Genomic DNA, 16,090 nt, shown 5'->3' with positions numbered 1-16,090 from the left:
TGATGCCATGAGGAAAACTTTGAACAAGTTTTATAAGATCATCTTTACACGTGTCTTTCAATCTTTCAGTTCTTTTATGACTGCTGGGTTTATTAGTACAAATAAAATTTACTAATAAACTTGAGGATAGGAGAAACATCAGACAGTGAAAGCATGTCACATGGTACAGATGTAACAGTACTGATACAGAAACAAAGCATGTACAGTTAGCAAAACAGAAGCACCAGAATGTTTAAGGGGAGTTGAATGTCAAAAACCACAAACCTGGTACTCTAATGGTTTTCAGGCTCATATTTTATAGTGAACAAGAAACCATTTTTCTCACTCTTTTATGCGTAATTATGCCTAACGTATATTAATGTTTTGGTGGAAACAGTGGTACTTCCTGTCCTCTTTCAGAGTTTAAACTACTTTCCTGACGATTTAATAAAGTCGAAACTTTGACAAGGGATGTAGCAGGGTTAGCAGAAAACATGATGCACGATTGAATTAAACATGCAGGGTTCAATACACGTCTAAGCATGCAAATATATTTTATTTCACCAGAAAGAATCTGCTTGGTTCTTTTACTAATTATCTTGTCAAATGCAGTTCGTGGGATAAGGGTGGTACATCAGTTCTGAAGATTACTTTATTTCAATACTAGAACATGAGACGAATTACTTTATCTGTTATACTACAATATGGGCGGACACCAATGTTGACTTCGAATTGCATTGCTTATTTTGCTAAGTGAGAACATATGTCTGCAATTCTGCATACATCTTCATGATATTTCCTTCTATCTAATTTATATGAAGATTAAGAGTTATTTTTTACCCAAAATTTACCTGAGAATTACTTCAGTGTGTGTCATGTCCATCTTATTCCATCCACATGATCAATGGGCCACAAATATAATTCTCAATCCAAGCATTCCCAAAACTAATAATTTGTGCCTTCAATAACCGAAGGTACTTTTTTTTGTCTAATCTTAAAATCTTGGCTGATATAATAATATTAGTGTCACAGTGGTCTTCGCTGCTATCGTGACTACTACAATACTATAAGAGAAGCAAAAGCCTCTATTGATTGTTGCAGCCTTGCAGGAGATCCAGGAAATGAGACATTAGGGCCCTCTGATTCTTAAGGAGCTCCATGCAATGTATTAAGGCCAGGAAATTCAGTTTGTTTTTCATTTGACTTCTCTATGACCTGTTGCCCTTATTCGATGTGTTATTCAGGTACTAATTTTGGGATAATCGGAAAAAATAAGCTTTGTAAGTTACATCATATTTCCACGTTTTAGTATGAGATTTAGATATATTGTTTCTCCGTTTGCGTATTCATTATATGTTTTTCTCCCGTTGCAACACACGGGCATGTTACATGTAACTGCACTTAACTCTGCTTATATTCCTCAATGGCCGCAAAGTTCAAGCAGTAGTAAGTAGTATATTACATACTTTGCTCACAGTATAATCATCTGATGCAATGTGATAGTTCCAGCAAAATTTCTTCACCTATATATCAAATTATGTTACTTCTCTTTGTGTAAATCTTAGATTTCTAGATCTTATGAAAATGACTTTTTATTTCAGAAGTGTTAATTTGAATTTTTAAACTGTTTAAATATAGATGAATCTTTGCAAATCCAAAAAAGTGGTGGGAATATCTACAACATGTAGTTTCTCAAGCAACTTCTGCATGTTTGTGACATGATCATTGTGCACATATATTTAATACTGAATGAAGGTCTTCTGCTATCACTATTAATGGTTCTGTTGTTGTGTAAGTCATTTCTTAAGTGTTGTGCATTAACACATTAGAGTAAAAGATAATTGTGTATGAAGAATCATATTACGGAGTCAGGCAGAATTTGACCTTAGTTTTGACCAAATTAATCTTTATTTGTTTGCCAGGTTGTGTGTCAAACATCGCTTCATGTTGTAGTGTATTTTTTTCCTTTCAAAAGCCAGACTATGCAATTTGGCTTTATAAGAAGTTTCACTTTATTATTAGTGGAGAGCGGGAGATAAGGAGAGGGAAGGAAAAAAATACTAATTCTAGAAACTAGCCATTGTTCCATGGCAAAACACGTGAGTTTGTTCTATTATGTTCATCGGGAGTCTTTACGGAGGAGTTGGGACTGAGTGAGCGGCATAGATTTGCTTGAGGCTACGAATTCTTTTCTGCTGTTACTTGCATCTTACTTAATTTTTTTTCTTCAAGTTCTTCCCGTTTTCCCATATCGTCTTCTCTATAGAAGCTGCTACATCAAATTAACTAAGTACATCCTTCTTTCTTGTCCAAGTTTGTTCTATTCTATTACTCGGAAGTCTGTATAAGACTGAGAGAGTGAAGCAGATTTGCTTGAGATTTGAATTATTTTTTTATGCCGGGTTTGTACGCTATACTATTTGATTAATGAAAACTGATGGAAAGTAGTGGCAAACATTTGATTGAGTAAGCTACTGGATTGTACCAGTAATACATTCTTTGCAATATAATCATTGTTTGTATTTACACATTGGATAATAGATGTTTCAATCGCTAAATTAAACGAAGGCTTTTAGAATAAACTGTGGCCTCTAAGCTTGTGTGTAGTCAATTACTAAATGTGTAATATTAGCACGACTATTTCTTAAGTGCTCCCAGCCACTTATGTTCTTTCTTTTTTTGACCAAATGATATTTATGTTCTCGATGGATTGATTTGAATGCCGCCCCGTTGCAACGCACGGGCCCTTTTGCTAGTAATAATAAAGTATGGATTGACTTTGTCGGGTTCACCGTCACAATACATTTCTTCCCGTGAATTTACGCTTTTCAGTTTGAATTTAAAACATACGTGAGGCGGTACTAATTCGGGGAACCGTCTGTAGTTTCGTCCGTCATTACGATCATTTCATCCGCCGTCAACGATGTCGTCCGTCGTCGCTGTGGCTATGTCTAACTCAGACAGCCCATCAAAAATTTTGTCAAACGTCTATCTGGCCCAAGTCAGCCGGCCCAACTTTTGTATAAAAGAAGGCAGAAAAAAACTGTTTTTCGGTGCGATCGAACTCAAAACCTCCAGACCTAACATGCCAAGCCGTCGCCAGTTGAGCTAGGATGTTTTCATGTTTGAACAAAAGGTTTCACACCTGTCAAATAATCCCAGGCGGCCGACAAAAAAAAAATCTGGACTAAGCTGGATGGCAACATATGAGAATACAATGTTGATTTTAACCTATTAAATAGTCCCACCTCGCTCCCTTAGATCTAATTTTCCTAATTTATATACGTCTTGATTTTCTTTTGGATATCGAGGAGCCATCTCAGGAATCATTACGGAGGAAATCAGATGTCTCATAATAAGAAAGGAAAGAGGCATTGAGAGAATATAAGGAAAGAAGAGGGATTGAGATAATAAGGAAAGAACGAGAGATTTCAGATGTGATTAAAAACCAAACAAGGAATGAGAATAAGGAAGAGAGAATATAAGGAAAGAAAGAGGAATTGAGATAATAAGGAAAGAACGAGGGATTTCACATGTGATTAAAAACCAAACAAGGAATGAGGAAACCATCTCGGAAAGAAAAGGTCGCTCGTATAGGGAGAAACCATATTTGGAACAAAAATCATGTACGTCACACTCCATTATGAGTCAGAAATATATAAAAAAAACATGCGTGCAATTTTTTTATGGAACATGCAAGTTGAGACTTGAGCACATACAAAAAAAATGAGCATATACAAAATTAGATGCCTTTGCACCGGAGAAAAACTTAGATCGTGGCCAATCATGATTTTGAGTTATTAAAAAAAATATTTTTGCGGGGGGAGTTATTCAAAAAATTAATGTGATGTGTGAACGCACGGCTTACACAACATCACCCACGGCGGACATGATAGGACCATGCAATTGGATCATCATCACATGTGCGACCGGTCTACCAGATCAGACGGTCTGGTGCAAAAATATCATAATTTACCTACACGGTCGAGGCCGATGAATTTCTTCTTTTGTGTCTAAATTTATTGAACCGCTTCGTTTGTAACTGAATTGGTAGGTGTTTTGTTTAGGTGCATATGCCACAGTTGAACCACTTCTTTATATCAGAACTGTTGACGTCAAGAACTAAGATATGACGTACCGAAATTTTTTAACTCAAGAGAAAAATATTACGTATAACACATGCAAAAAAAAGTCTAAATCACAATAAAAAGGTGTTCATTTTTTGTTGGTCATGTGCTATACTTTTCTGAGAACAGAAAACATCTTCACTCTTATTTTTCTGATCAACTCACTAGCACCCGTCACCAAAGTACAAGGAATCGGACTCAGAGTCCTACTGTGTGCGACTCAAACTCCACACTTTTCTCTGTTATATCATAGTAAAGATGTGTGATCTTTGTAAAACGCTCCTCATATGATGTTGTTTCTCATGTGACAATGTGGAGGATTTCAAGGAGTTTGTAGATATCATCATGTCTCATGATGTGGGCCATTGCATTAGTAAAGTGGGTTTTTTGTCTCCCGTTGCAACGCACGGGCATTTGTGCTAGTATGGCCAATACAGGGTAATATTACTTCACTGTTTCAAATTAACAACAGTGTACATCCATCCCAGTATTACAGCAGAAACACAATCACCAAACGACCAAACCATTCACCCTCCATTACAAAAAATGACAGACTAATCTACAAAGGCGGAGCAGATGGTGAAGACAGCAATGATCTTGTGCTAGAACATTCAGGTTGCAATGCTCCAATCTACCAAGAAACAAAATCGATCATGATGAACCACCGAATACCTGCAAGTGCGATGAAAGCAGGTCAAATGACTAGCTAGCTAACATAAAAGCACCACCAGATAAACTGCCAGAGGGCTGCACACTTACTCCGGCCAGAATATTTTTTGAGAGCTTTGCCTTTTTATTAGGGCCTCTCTCCTCAACTGCTCTATTCTGTCGAGGAATTGGACGATCGTTATTCGTCTCACCAACATCATTGGATTCTTTTCCTTCCGACTTCTGCTTCTGTTTCAAGGATGTCACCAAGGTATATGGAGATCTTAGTAATGAACTTGCAGTGAACGGCAAAATAAGGGAGAAAATATCGAGTGTTCGAGCTAGCTTGTAACAGAACAGTTTTTCCTACTATATCCAAACCATGTGTCTGTAACTCATAGATAAAGATGATACATGACAGAAAGAAAATGCCCAACATGAATTATGCTAGAAGTTAAACAATAGAGCATACCTTTTTTATGCGCTCACGAATAAATTTCTGTGTACGAGACTTTTCAGCATTAGAGAGATAATGATCACGTTGTTTCTTCGCAGCTGTTATCTCCAATGTTAATTTCTGTTCCCTGATATGAGTCTTCTCAGCTGCATTAAACTCCAAGGATTAGACTACATATAAATCAGTTCACACTGCTGAGAAGTTTGTAGCTACTTTGCAGTTTTGTACTTCAGGCATACCTATTTCACCAACCAGATCATCCCATTTGAACTTCCTGAGATATTTTATGTTCCAGATGTCATAATAAAATGACGACCTCTTCTTCCCACCTAATAAGATACATCATTAACACAGATGGTCATTAACAATTGTCAGACGAGAATAATTGAGCTCTCTAGCACACATTGTATAGCTCTTCAAAAATGACAGAGCCGACAAAACCAACCCTTTGTGGCCAAAAAATTGAGGGGTTTGAGGGTTGAGCAATAAAAAGGAAGAACAGATCATCCATGTTCAGTGTATCTAATGTAAACCAACGGTAACACAGAAAGAATAGAACACATGAAACATAGAGCCGAGAACACACCTATTTGTTCACCATTAAGCAGACTAGCCACCCTCTTGGCGACACTTTTCTTTGCAAACTCAACCCACCTACACAGATTTTAGGAACATTATTAAGGCCATGCAAGCAGGGTGACAAATACAACAATAAAAATATGTCAAAATTGTGAAATACTACACATCATCTACCATATGTTTACATGACTACTCCAGAAATGCAATAAGTAGACAATGGTAAGTATTGCTCCATGTTTGACTTTCAGCATAAAACCGAAAAATGGGATCTAGCAAGTCTCTCCAAAGCAGCTCATCTGTGTATTTTCATAACATACCCTTCGGAGTAAGCCTTCGCTTTTACGTTACTATGCTTGCGATGACCTTGACCTGGAGGAAAGAGATGACATTAGTACATAACAGTTAAGAAGTTGGGTTCTTTTCATTTACAAATATGTAAGCATTATAAAGAGCAGTAGAGCACTTCACGTTCTAAGACGTATAACCACGAGGGACAGGAAAAACAACTCAGTGTCGCTGCACAGTATACTGCCGCAGCAACATGTGCAATCAGCATGCAAAACATGATTATCATTTGATGACATGTTCTAAGAAACTCTGCACGGGATTACACGCATTTCCCTTGATCATCCAAGGGAGACTTGAACATCAGATAAATATGGTTCGTTCCCTTTGTTTTTTCTAGGCTAGCTAACATCATTGCATTGCCCTCTGAATATTCGCACGAAAAAAAAAGTAGGACTTTCAGCTTATTGTGTTCCTCCCCTGCAGGCTTAGCTTTGGTACCGTATCATCACAAATTATACATACCAATTCGGTTCATGACGGGGGATTACCTTCGGGGACGAGGTAGATCCTCTGCACCTCGCCGTACTTGGAGAAGATCTGGCGGACGTGCGACGGGTTCATGTGGGGAGGGACGCGGCTGAGGTAGCACACCCCGCGCTTGCTGAAGCCGTCCAGGCTCTTCTTCTTCAGAGGCCGCTTCCTCTTCTTGCCGGCCACTCCAACCTCCTCGCCTTCGCTCCCGGTGCCTCCTTTCCCCTCTCCGACCATGTCTTCCTCTTCGTCGGTGTGGTGCTCGTTCTCGGTGGTCTCTGCCATGGGTGGCGGTAGGCGGGTTGACGGTCACCGACTGGGTGGTGGAGGCGTGTGTTAGACTGAGACGGCGGCCTGAACGTCGGCGGGTGCGTCGCTCGTCGGGGGGAGGGGCTCGCGGGCGGCGGCGGTGGAGCTAACGGCGGCACGCTAGGTTTGGGGGGCTCTGGATACTGAAGAAGGGCTGGGCCGGATACTGAAAAATATGTGGGTTCGGCCCATTGACTTCTCTCCTACGAGATGAGCCTCAATAGAGAAACATTGGCTTGGCTTTAGCCTTGGCTGCTTGGCGCACTATTTTTTCCTGTTAGCTCAACACACACGCCCCCCTCGGTTACTCAAAAGGAAAAAAAACGACCCCCTAAAAAAAAGAGCAACACGCATGTACAACCATATTTACACCTCCAATAGACTAGGCCAACGCATCTTGAAATTAACGAAGTCGTCATAACAACGTAAATGACAAGTACTCCCCCCGTTTCAAAATAGATGACTCAACTTAGTACAAAGTTAATACAAAATTGGGTCATCTATTTTAAAACGGAGGAAGTATATTGTACCATTCAAAGAATAGCGAAGAAGAAGCTAAAATAATTCAGAAAATATGTGGGTACCTGTGTCTAAAAGTCTAGGACCTGAACCCAAATGGGTTGGTTCCACGTCCAAAATCCTTTTTTTTAACACACTACAATCAAAGTCATGCACATACATAAGCATACACTTACCCCTATAAACGCACGCACTCACACACCCTACACCTATGAGCACCTTCAAGAGAATGGGCCGGCATAGCATCTTGAGATTTTACGAAATCATCACAGGCGCCTCGCAGTCGACAGGAACGTCTCCTCCCACTGAACGGACATCTCCGGAAGCCTGAAATAAATCTAGGAATAATGCGAGCTCAATGTCAAGTCTAAGACTTGAACCCTGGTGGGCTGGGATATCACTGTCCTCCTAACCATCCAACCATAGTTTGGTTCGCCACATCAAGAAACCCAACCATATAAGCTAAGCTTAGTTCGTCCCAGGTCATAGATGTTTTTTTTAAATGAGAATAACCCCCGACCTCTACATCGAGCGATGCACACAACTACATATATTATTAAGAATGCAAAATCCATCAACTAAACAACATCAACCCAAAAATAAAATGAAAAGAAAACCCGAGGTTGCATGTCTCGCGACAGTAACTCCACCAAGTAGCCACTAACCCTATGACACAAGACGAAATCAAAACAAAAAATACACAACTCTTCGCCTACACCTTCAAGAAGGAATCGCCGCACGTGCGCCGACGATGACTTGTCCAAAACAAGGTTCAACTGCACATTCTCATCCCCAAAGCCAAGCTTCAGTCCACCACCTTTGGTAAGGAGACGACGCAGGCGCGCGTCAACACAGCTTGATCAGAGATCTTGTGTGTTCCACCGGAGTGCATAAAGTCGTCCTTGAAGTCATTTGTACCATCATCTCTTATGCGGCTACCAACTCCTCGATAATCGGATACCTCTGGAGAAGGCACCGAAGAACAGACATCCCATATCGCCTGTGGTGGGTCCCATCACTGTTGCATCACTTTCGATCCAGCAGCAACAGACTAAACATGACACCTCCGCCAGAGACACCGTGCAGCACCTGCCGGTAGCAGGCATGATTGACGCCTCTGCATGAGACGTCGTGCGTAACATCCAACGATGGTGCATCCACCCGAGGCTTCACCGGTCGGCGACAAACATAGCTCAATGTTTCCGAAAGAGACACCTGTGTCACCTCCCGAGCCGCATCAAACCTGATCTGCTGATGAAGGGGATGTCCCATACCGCCGCCAGCCTTAGAAAGGCCGTCACCACCTCGCTTGGTCTCCGGAGTCCTCCGCCGTCGAAGAAGAGGGGTCGCCGCCCCGATTCCGGGCGCTACAGGGAGCACCCACCGCCGTTCCAATCGATGTCGTCGTCCACCCCCAGAGCCACCGCACGCCGTAGCCAGCTCTGCTACACAAACCTTTCAGCCCAAGGAACCGAGCCACAACACCGTCAGCACCACCGCCGGGCCAGCATCGGCTGCCCACATAACCACCTAGGATCCCGGGGCTGCCACCCCGTCGTCCGTGCTCCGCCATCCGCGCCTGCCGTTGTCGGAATCAAAGCTCCCGGGACCCAAAGGTTCGAACACTGGGGTGAGCTCCTTCTTACCGCCTCGTCCCTACCAACAGCTAAACCACGGCGAGGCTACGGCGAGAGCGAGCTAGCGGGAGCGGATCGATGACACAGTGGTTACCCAGGTTCAGGCCACCTTGCGGTGTAAAACCCTACTCGTGATTGCTTGGGATTGCTCGAGAGAAAGTGTACAAGAGCTGAGGAACAAGTGGTCACCCTGCCCTCCTTTTATATCTGCCTTGGTCCTCTTCCCCCGAAAACATTGGCGGGAAGGGTTGCCACACAAAGGCAATTTTGAAGGGGGACAGGGGCGCAGTCTATCCTGACAAAAGGCGGTCTTCACCTGCAAAGCCATCCATGACGCGCCGGTGGGTGATGACCCACAAGTATTGGGGATCAATTGTAGCTTTTTTGATAAATAAGAGTGTCGAACCCAACGAGGAGCAGAAGGAAATGGCAAGTAGTTTTCAGTAAGGTAATGTCTGCAAGTGCTGAAATTGTAAGTAGCGGAGTAGTTTGATAGCAAGATAATTTGTAACAAGCAAGTAACGATAGTAGTAACAAAAGTGCAGCAAGGTAGCCCAATCCTTTTGAGGCAAAGGACAGGCCAAAATGGTCTCTTATGATAAGCAAAGCGTTCTTGAGGGTACACGGGAATTTCATCTAGTCACTTTATCATGTTGGTTCGATTTGTGTTCGCTACTTTGACAATTTGATATGTGGGTGGACTGGTGCTTAGGTGTTGTTCTTACTTGAACAAACCTCCTACTTATGATTAACCCTCCCGCAAGCATCCGCAACTACGAAAAAAGTATTAAGAATAAATTCTAACCATAGCATTAAACTTTTGGATCCAATCGGTCCCTTACGGAATATCGCATAAACTGGGGTTTAAGCTTCTGTCACTCTCGCAACCCATCATCTAATTGCTACTCCACAATGCATTCCCTTAGACCCAAATATGGTGAAGTGTCATGTAGTCGACATTCACATGACACCACTAAGGGAATAACAACATACATACTATCAAAATATCGAACACATATCAAGTTCACATGATTACTTGCAACATGATTTCTCCCGTGATCTCAAGAACAAAAGTAACTACTCACAAATGATAATCATGCTCAAGATCATAGGGGTACTAAATAGCATAATGGATCTGAACATATAATCTTCCACCAAATAAACCATATAGTAATCAACTACAAGATGTAATCAACACTACTAGTCACCCACAAGCACTAATCTATAGTTCCGGTAACAAGATTGAACACAAGAGATGAACTAGGGTTTGAGATGAGATGGTGCCGTTGAAGATGTTGATGAAGATTGCCCTCCCCAAGATGGGAGAGTTGTTGGTGACGATGATGATGATGATTTCCCCCTCCAGGAGGGAAGTTCCCCCGGCGGAATCGCTCCGCCGGAGGGCAAAAGTGCTCCTACCCAAGTTCCGCCTCGAGACGGCGGCGCTCCATCCCAAAAGTCCTCCCTTTATTTTTTCTAGGTCCAAATGACTTATATACCAGAAGATGGGCACCGGAGGTGGGCCTGGGTGAGCACAACCCACCAGGGCGCGCCTGGGCTCCCTGGCGCGCCCAGGTGGGTTGTGCCCACCTGGTGGGCCCCCTCTGGTAGTTATTTGCTCAAATAATTCTTAAATAATCCATAAAAAATCTCCGTGAAGTTTCAGCTTGTTTGGAGTTGTGCAGAATAGGTGGCCTGACGTAGCTTTTCCAGGTCCAGATTTCCAGCTGCCGGAATTCTCCCTCTTGGTGTGTACCTTGCAAATTATGAAAGAAAAGGCATTAGAATTACTCAAAAAGCATTATTATGGATAACAACATTATAAATAATAGTAAGAAAACATGATGCAAAATGGACGTATCAATGGGCTCGGGGATGACCTCCGCTCTACGCGCCCGTCGTCTTGGTCTTCTTGCACCGATCGGGCAACCTTTGGGGGTTGCTTTGGGAACCGGCTTGCTGGCCTTGCTCCCTTAGCGCAGAAGAGGAAATCCTCCTCATCCGCGCCTGTTGGCACGACCTCTGTCGCCACTCGCGTCACCCACGTGGTGGGCACGATCCCGTGCGACCGAACCAAACGGCTCTTGACCCGTTGCCTCCGGGAGGTTGCCTCGGGAGACCGCCTCGTGAGGGAGTCTCGCGAGGCTCTTGGCGGATCCGCTAAGTCTGCTCGGGATGCCTGCTGAGGGGGCCTCGTGAGGAGTCTTGTTGTGATGCTTGTCGATGGGCCACTCGTTGGGCCATCGTCATGCGTCGTGCCCTAGGACAAAGGCAGACGGACCTGGATACCCTGGGTTCGACGGGCCCAACAGCCGTGGTGAGGACCCACCGGCCGCCATCCACCATGTAGGGCTTCGCCCAACACCTTCCTCCGGCGGCGGCGGGTGGCTGGATAAGAGGAGGTGAAGGGGCAGCGGCTAGGGTTTCGCCCGAGCCGCCCCCTGGGAGCACGCAAGTGCTGAGCCCCTCTCTGTTCTTTTTCATTCTAGAGAAAACCATTTTGGAAAACCATTTTTGTAATTTCATTGTTTCTACTCCAGGATGAAACTGAATAACAAAAGTTAATTTGGTTTAGCGTGCCTCCAGCGATAAAAAGAACTTGCTTCTGCTTTGTGAGTATTTCCTCGAGAACATCATCGTCGCTTCGTTACTTTTCAGTGGCCTTTTCTTTCTTTTTTACAAAGACCAAGTATCAGGTGCGAAAATTCAAAGTTGTATCAGGTAAGAAAATTGGCATTTGCATAAAGAGAAAAGACTGGTACAACAATCTCAGCTGGCCAGTTCTAACTTCTAAGAATCAAGTAGGACGATGCACAAAACGAAAGCTACAAAGTGGAGTAAGCCACATAATTCCTAACGCGTGCTCCACGCCATCCAGTGATTCAAATGCGCCTACGGTCATCGACCCTTGGTTTCTTGGACGCAGCTACAGCATTGGAACCATCACTGCCGGACTGTATCTGTTATTTTCAAAAAAAAAAAAAAAAACTCTTAGCTTATCCATGTGGTTGTTCCATGTTAGGCGATAGGTAACAGTAACACATATATACTCTTACCTTATCAAGCTTCTGCCTCACAAGATTTACAGTTGCATTCATCGACTCGGATGGAAAATAGTCCTGCGATCAAAAGGCATGTCCACCACAAATTGATCAAAAGGCATTTCATGAAAGGAAAGAAAATCACAAGCCATGAAAAGGTAAAAAGGGGTTTGTTGGAAAATCCTAATGGATGATGTGCTGCACTAATGAGCTGAGCTAGATTGCACACAGCAGGATATCCACAATTCCAAATAGTAGTTACGGATTTTGCCCTCGCCGAGTACTTCGCATGAGCAAGCGCACTAATGCTGTCTTTCTAGCAGTAATGCATCTTAGTTGACCAGAGCTTCTCCCTAGCTTTTCTAAAAATAAAATTCCCTTAAAGCACGATCTAGTCTGCTTACTAAATGGCCCAATTTCCATCAATGGACAACTTGGTTTTCAGCCTGAAAATTGTATTACTACTACATACCTTATTAGAGGACACATGACTGAAACGAACATCTTCGATATGAGAAGCATGAAGTGTCTTTGTGTATTCCCTGAAGATGATAAGATGAGTCTTTAGACGAGCAGTCACCTAAGTGTTCACCTTTTTCTCGGAGAACAGTCACACTGTATTCTTCTGGACCTCTAACCTTTTATTAGGTATAAGCGATGTGGTACAAATCCTCAGACAAAATAAGATTGTATATGATCTATTCCCTAGAAAAAAGAATCCATATCTTGAGTTTGGAAGATACTGCTAGGTCTGAATATTCACATTGATTGTTCTAGAAGAAAATGCATAGAAGCTCAGGGAAAGCATGACCAGAAAAACTTGATGGAAGAAGTAACTGCATGTAATATCATATGACAAGCAAATTATGACCAACTTTTAATTATCATTTGTGCACCGCAAAACTAGATAAAGAGCGGAAAGAAATGACAACATGTGAAATAATAACCTCTTATTGGGGCTCATATGATGATGCAAGTTCCCACTAGAAGATCCCTGCCACGGAGAATACTGAGTCAACCGTTCTGATCTGCTTCCAACAGAGGCTGAAGCAAGCAAATATCTAAATCAAATGATTGAAGTACCAAGGAATAAATACTGTCATCACAATAATAAATTCTAAGACGAAGATATATCTTCATAAAAAATGGCATACATCTTATTCGGCCAAGGACTTCGTTTCTCCTGACTTCCAGTTTCTCCTTGGTATCCAAAATATTCTCAAATTGAGGTGCATATGACACCTGCAACCGGTTGCCAAGAAATACAGACTCATCTAACTTCCTTTTTGTGAACCTGCAAAATGAGTAAAATACAGCGCCAATTCCTCAAAGAAGTATTAGGTATTAGGAAGTATGAATTTTGATGAAAGAAAAGATAGGAAACAGGTGGTTGTTGAAACTACTGGCTCCAGATTTGCTAGCCTAAGTGCCAAAGACTGAAGCAGAATACCTGAACTAAAAATCATGCCCTCAAAGAAGGTCCAAGGAATAATCAAACCCTTCCTTTGATTAACAGCTTGGTAATCCCAATTCACAAGTAAAGGCACGCATGCTAGCATCAAAGCATACTAGTATCTTATTAAATTTTGCTTCTGGAAAGCCTACCCAAGTCACCTTTCCTCAGTTCATTCCATCAATTATGCTGAATATATAATAAGCCTCTGTTTGTTTTTTTCACTCAATTGCATAAGCACGAAACACTGACAGTCCAACAAATTCAACATGCTAGTTACATCCTTGAGTACATATTCAGAAACATTACTGCCTAACCATGAGATAAATAATGCAACCACCGTACACTAATATAAGACGTACGTTTTTGCAGTTCAATTTGAACCGTAAAAACGTCTTACATTAGTTTACAGAGGGAGCGGTAGCAGAGAATACAGTTAAAAATTTAGGAGCAAATAAACCATGCCCACAGACACAAGACTAGAACGGCAAACAATAGACGCCAATTGATGACCAATTATTCACCACAGAGGAGCAAAAAGTCCTGCACCTGAACGAAAAAGATATTAGTCACCTCGCGTTGCTGAGCTGCGAGAACTTGATGAAGAAGACGTCGGTGTACTCTTCGCAGTCCTCGGCGTCCATGGGCTTGCACCTGAACCAAAACAAAAACACATCACTCACAAAACTCGGGAGATACTGAACACAAAACGTTAGCATGAAAAATAAGTGAATTCAGGTCGCTGACGGCTCACTCTTCCAGCGGCCCGTCCGACGAGAACAGGGTGCCGAGCTCGTCGCCGCACCCGAGAGAAGGCACGTTCCGGACGATGAGGTACCTGCGGTTGGTTTGGGGTCCGCGGCGAGTGGGAGGGAGAAGGATTGGATTAGCCAGCGGCAGTGCTGCGGAGGAGGAGATGCTGGGGTAGGGCTGGGAAATGGTACTTGGACTCGTCGCATACTATGTAGACGCGCACGGTGGCCGGCTCGTCGCGGCCGCGCGGCATACCGCCGGAAGGATCCCGGGCGTCGTGCGGCCGGGGCTGGGGGCGGCGCCGGCGGGGATCGGAGAGAGGTCGGGACTTGTGGCTCGTTGTGAGTTGTGACTCGTGTGAAGGGATTGGTGCGGCTGGAACTTAGGGGGCTTGGTTCAGCGACTTTTTAGTCCCGAAAATAAAAGTCCCTAAAAAGTCCCTAGGAACCAAACGGAAGGAACTTTTTCTACAGGACTAGAAAAAGACTTTATTAGAGAGTCTTTTTTAATTAGTCCCTGGGACTAGAAAAAGTCCTAGGACTTCTGAACCAAACACCCCCTTACTTCGCGTTCGGGTGCACATGGGCAAAATGGTCAAGCATGAAGCATCTATAACTGGAGTATATGGTTATTGAAAACAAAAGGCTAATACAATGAAAATGAGAAGACAACAAGACATCAAATGATCACCAACAAATAAAATTACAATGGAAACCCATACTGATTTTTTTTCGCTCGACTGTGCACCAAACGCCGGACAACTACTTCTCTTGATTGATACACCAACTGCCAAGATCCAAAAAGGGCTAACAACCCCTACACTCACAAGCCATTCATTAGCTTCGGATCGAACATCATCGAGGTAGGGAGGGGTTGGAGAGACCTTATTCCAACATATCATCGTCAGCACCACCTCCCCGATATCGTCAGTGAAGCAACACCTAATGGAAACAATGACCTAGCCATTCATCAGCGCCGGATCGACATAGTTGAGGTAGTGACAGCCTGGAGGGACCTTATTCTAGCACATCATCATCGCCACCTTGCTGATGTCGTTAAGGAAGCAAAACATAATGGAAACAAGGACATACTAGACATTACAAACTAAAGGCACAAATTAATTAGTTAGAGATCAACCTTTTCTTTTAAATCAAGTTGCATTTATATATATTTGATCAACTAACGAATACAACTTGATAATTGGTACCTAAACAATTTGTTGACAACACCTTGCCTGGATCTTGTGTGGAGGCTCCGGGCGCCCTCTGGAGAATTAGGACAAGATGATAGCTCGCCATGAGTTCACCTAGAAACCCAGGACGCTATTCGGGGCAATCTAAAAGTGTGAAACCATCTAAGCTCTCCAGACCAACCTAGATATGTGCAACCATTTCCAAGACCAAACGAGATGGTTTCGGACGCCCTCCTAGCCAATATAGAAACATGTTGACCTGGGCCAGAGCCCATCTGGAGGGATTCATAGGCTCTGGGTGCACTCGTCTCAATCAGGCAAGATCTAAGGGCCGAGATAGGATTCTAAAACCTTTTCTTGCACAAAAATTTCAGTTTCCCCATAAATATAGGGGGGATTACAGACGATTGAACAACACACAGTCGATCAAACACATCCATTACTACTTTGTGAGTATTATTTATCATTTACCCTAGTTTCTTGCTTCTTGTACTTTGTTGTTCATCATAATCGACTGTAGTGAATTATAAGGCTCTAGGGGTGGCCAAGCCAACCTCCTTTTCAAAAAAAAAACCTA

The 16,090-nt window shown here is 42.9% G+C and overlaps 2 protein-coding genes across 3 annotated transcripts; both read right to left on the bottom strand.

The window, feature by feature from the left end:
* Positions 1–4,538: 4,538 nt before the first annotated feature.
* LOC123048815 (pre-rRNA-processing protein ESF2) lies at positions 4,539–7,100 on the bottom strand. Its single transcript, XM_044471843.1, has 7 exons — positions 6,627–7,100; positions 6,108–6,159; positions 5,798–5,865; positions 5,451–5,540; positions 5,227–5,357; positions 4,866–5,003; positions 4,539–4,778 (listed from the first exon to the last, which is right to left on the bottom strand). The coding sequence occupies exons 1-7, from the start codon at positions 6,892–6,894 to the stop codon at positions 4,758–4,760; spliced, it is 768 nt and encodes a 255-aa protein (XP_044327778.1). The 5' UTR covers positions 6,895–7,100; the 3' UTR covers positions 4,539–4,757.
* A 4,621-nt stretch (positions 7,101–11,721) lies between these two features.
* On the bottom strand, positions 11,722–14,694 carry LOC123051694 (RNA-binding protein 48). 2 transcript variants are annotated; one of them, XM_044474657.1, is made up of 8 exons: positions 14,513–14,694; positions 14,323–14,406; positions 14,142–14,222; positions 13,270–13,409; positions 13,063–13,159; positions 12,588–12,657; positions 12,131–12,193; positions 11,722–12,034 (listed from the first exon to the last, which is right to left on the bottom strand). In XM_044474657.1, exons 1-8 carry the CDS (start codon positions 14,572–14,574, stop codon positions 11,957–11,959), a joined length of 675 nt encoding a protein of 224 aa, XP_044330592.1. In that variant the 5' UTR covers positions 14,575–14,694; the 3' UTR covers positions 11,722–11,956. The 2 variants fall into 2 exon arrangements, with proteins under 2 accessions (XP_044330592.1, XP_044330591.1); XM_044474656.1 differs by having other exon boundaries at positions 14,316–14,678.
* Between the last annotated feature and the right edge of the window lie 1,396 nt (positions 14,695–16,090).

This window comes from Triticum aestivum, chromosome 2D (assembly GCF_018294505.1).
Source record: "Triticum aestivum cultivar Chinese Spring chromosome 2D, IWGSC CS RefSeq v2.1, whole genome shotgun sequence".
Classification (NCBI taxonomy): Eukaryota; Viridiplantae; Streptophyta; class Magnoliopsida; order Poales; family Poaceae; genus Triticum; species Triticum aestivum.
The sequence above is the reverse complement of the archived record's forward strand: the minus strand, read 5'-3'. Positions and strand labels throughout refer to the sequence as shown.

Excerpts from the sequence above, each read along its gene's own strand:
- LOC123048815 (XM_044471843.1), bottom strand. The coding sequence starts at position 6,894 with ATGGCAGAGACCACCGAGAACGAGCACCACACCGACGAAGAGGAAGAC. Across the intron at positions 5,866-6,107 it reads GCGAAGGCTTACTCCGAAGG|GTGGGTTGAGTTTGCAAAGA; the intron begins GTATGTTATGAA and ends AAATCTGTGTAG. Across the intron at positions 4,779-4,865 it reads CAAAAAATATTCTGGCCGGA|GTATTCGGTGGTTCATCATG; the intron begins GTAAGTGTGCAG and ends TCGCACTTGCAG.
- LOC123051694 (XM_044474656.1), bottom strand. The coding sequence starts at position 14,527 with ATGCGACGAGTCCAAGTACCATTTCCCAGCCCTACCCCAGCATCTCCT. Across the intron at positions 12,658-13,062 it reads CATATGAGCCCCAATAAGAG|GGAATACACAAAGACACTTC; the intron begins GTTATTATTTCA and ends TATCATCTTCAG. Across the intron at positions 12,035-12,130 it reads TGAGGCAGAAGCTTGATAAG|ATACAGTCCGGCAGTGATGG; the intron begins GTAAGAGTATAT and ends TGAAAATAACAG.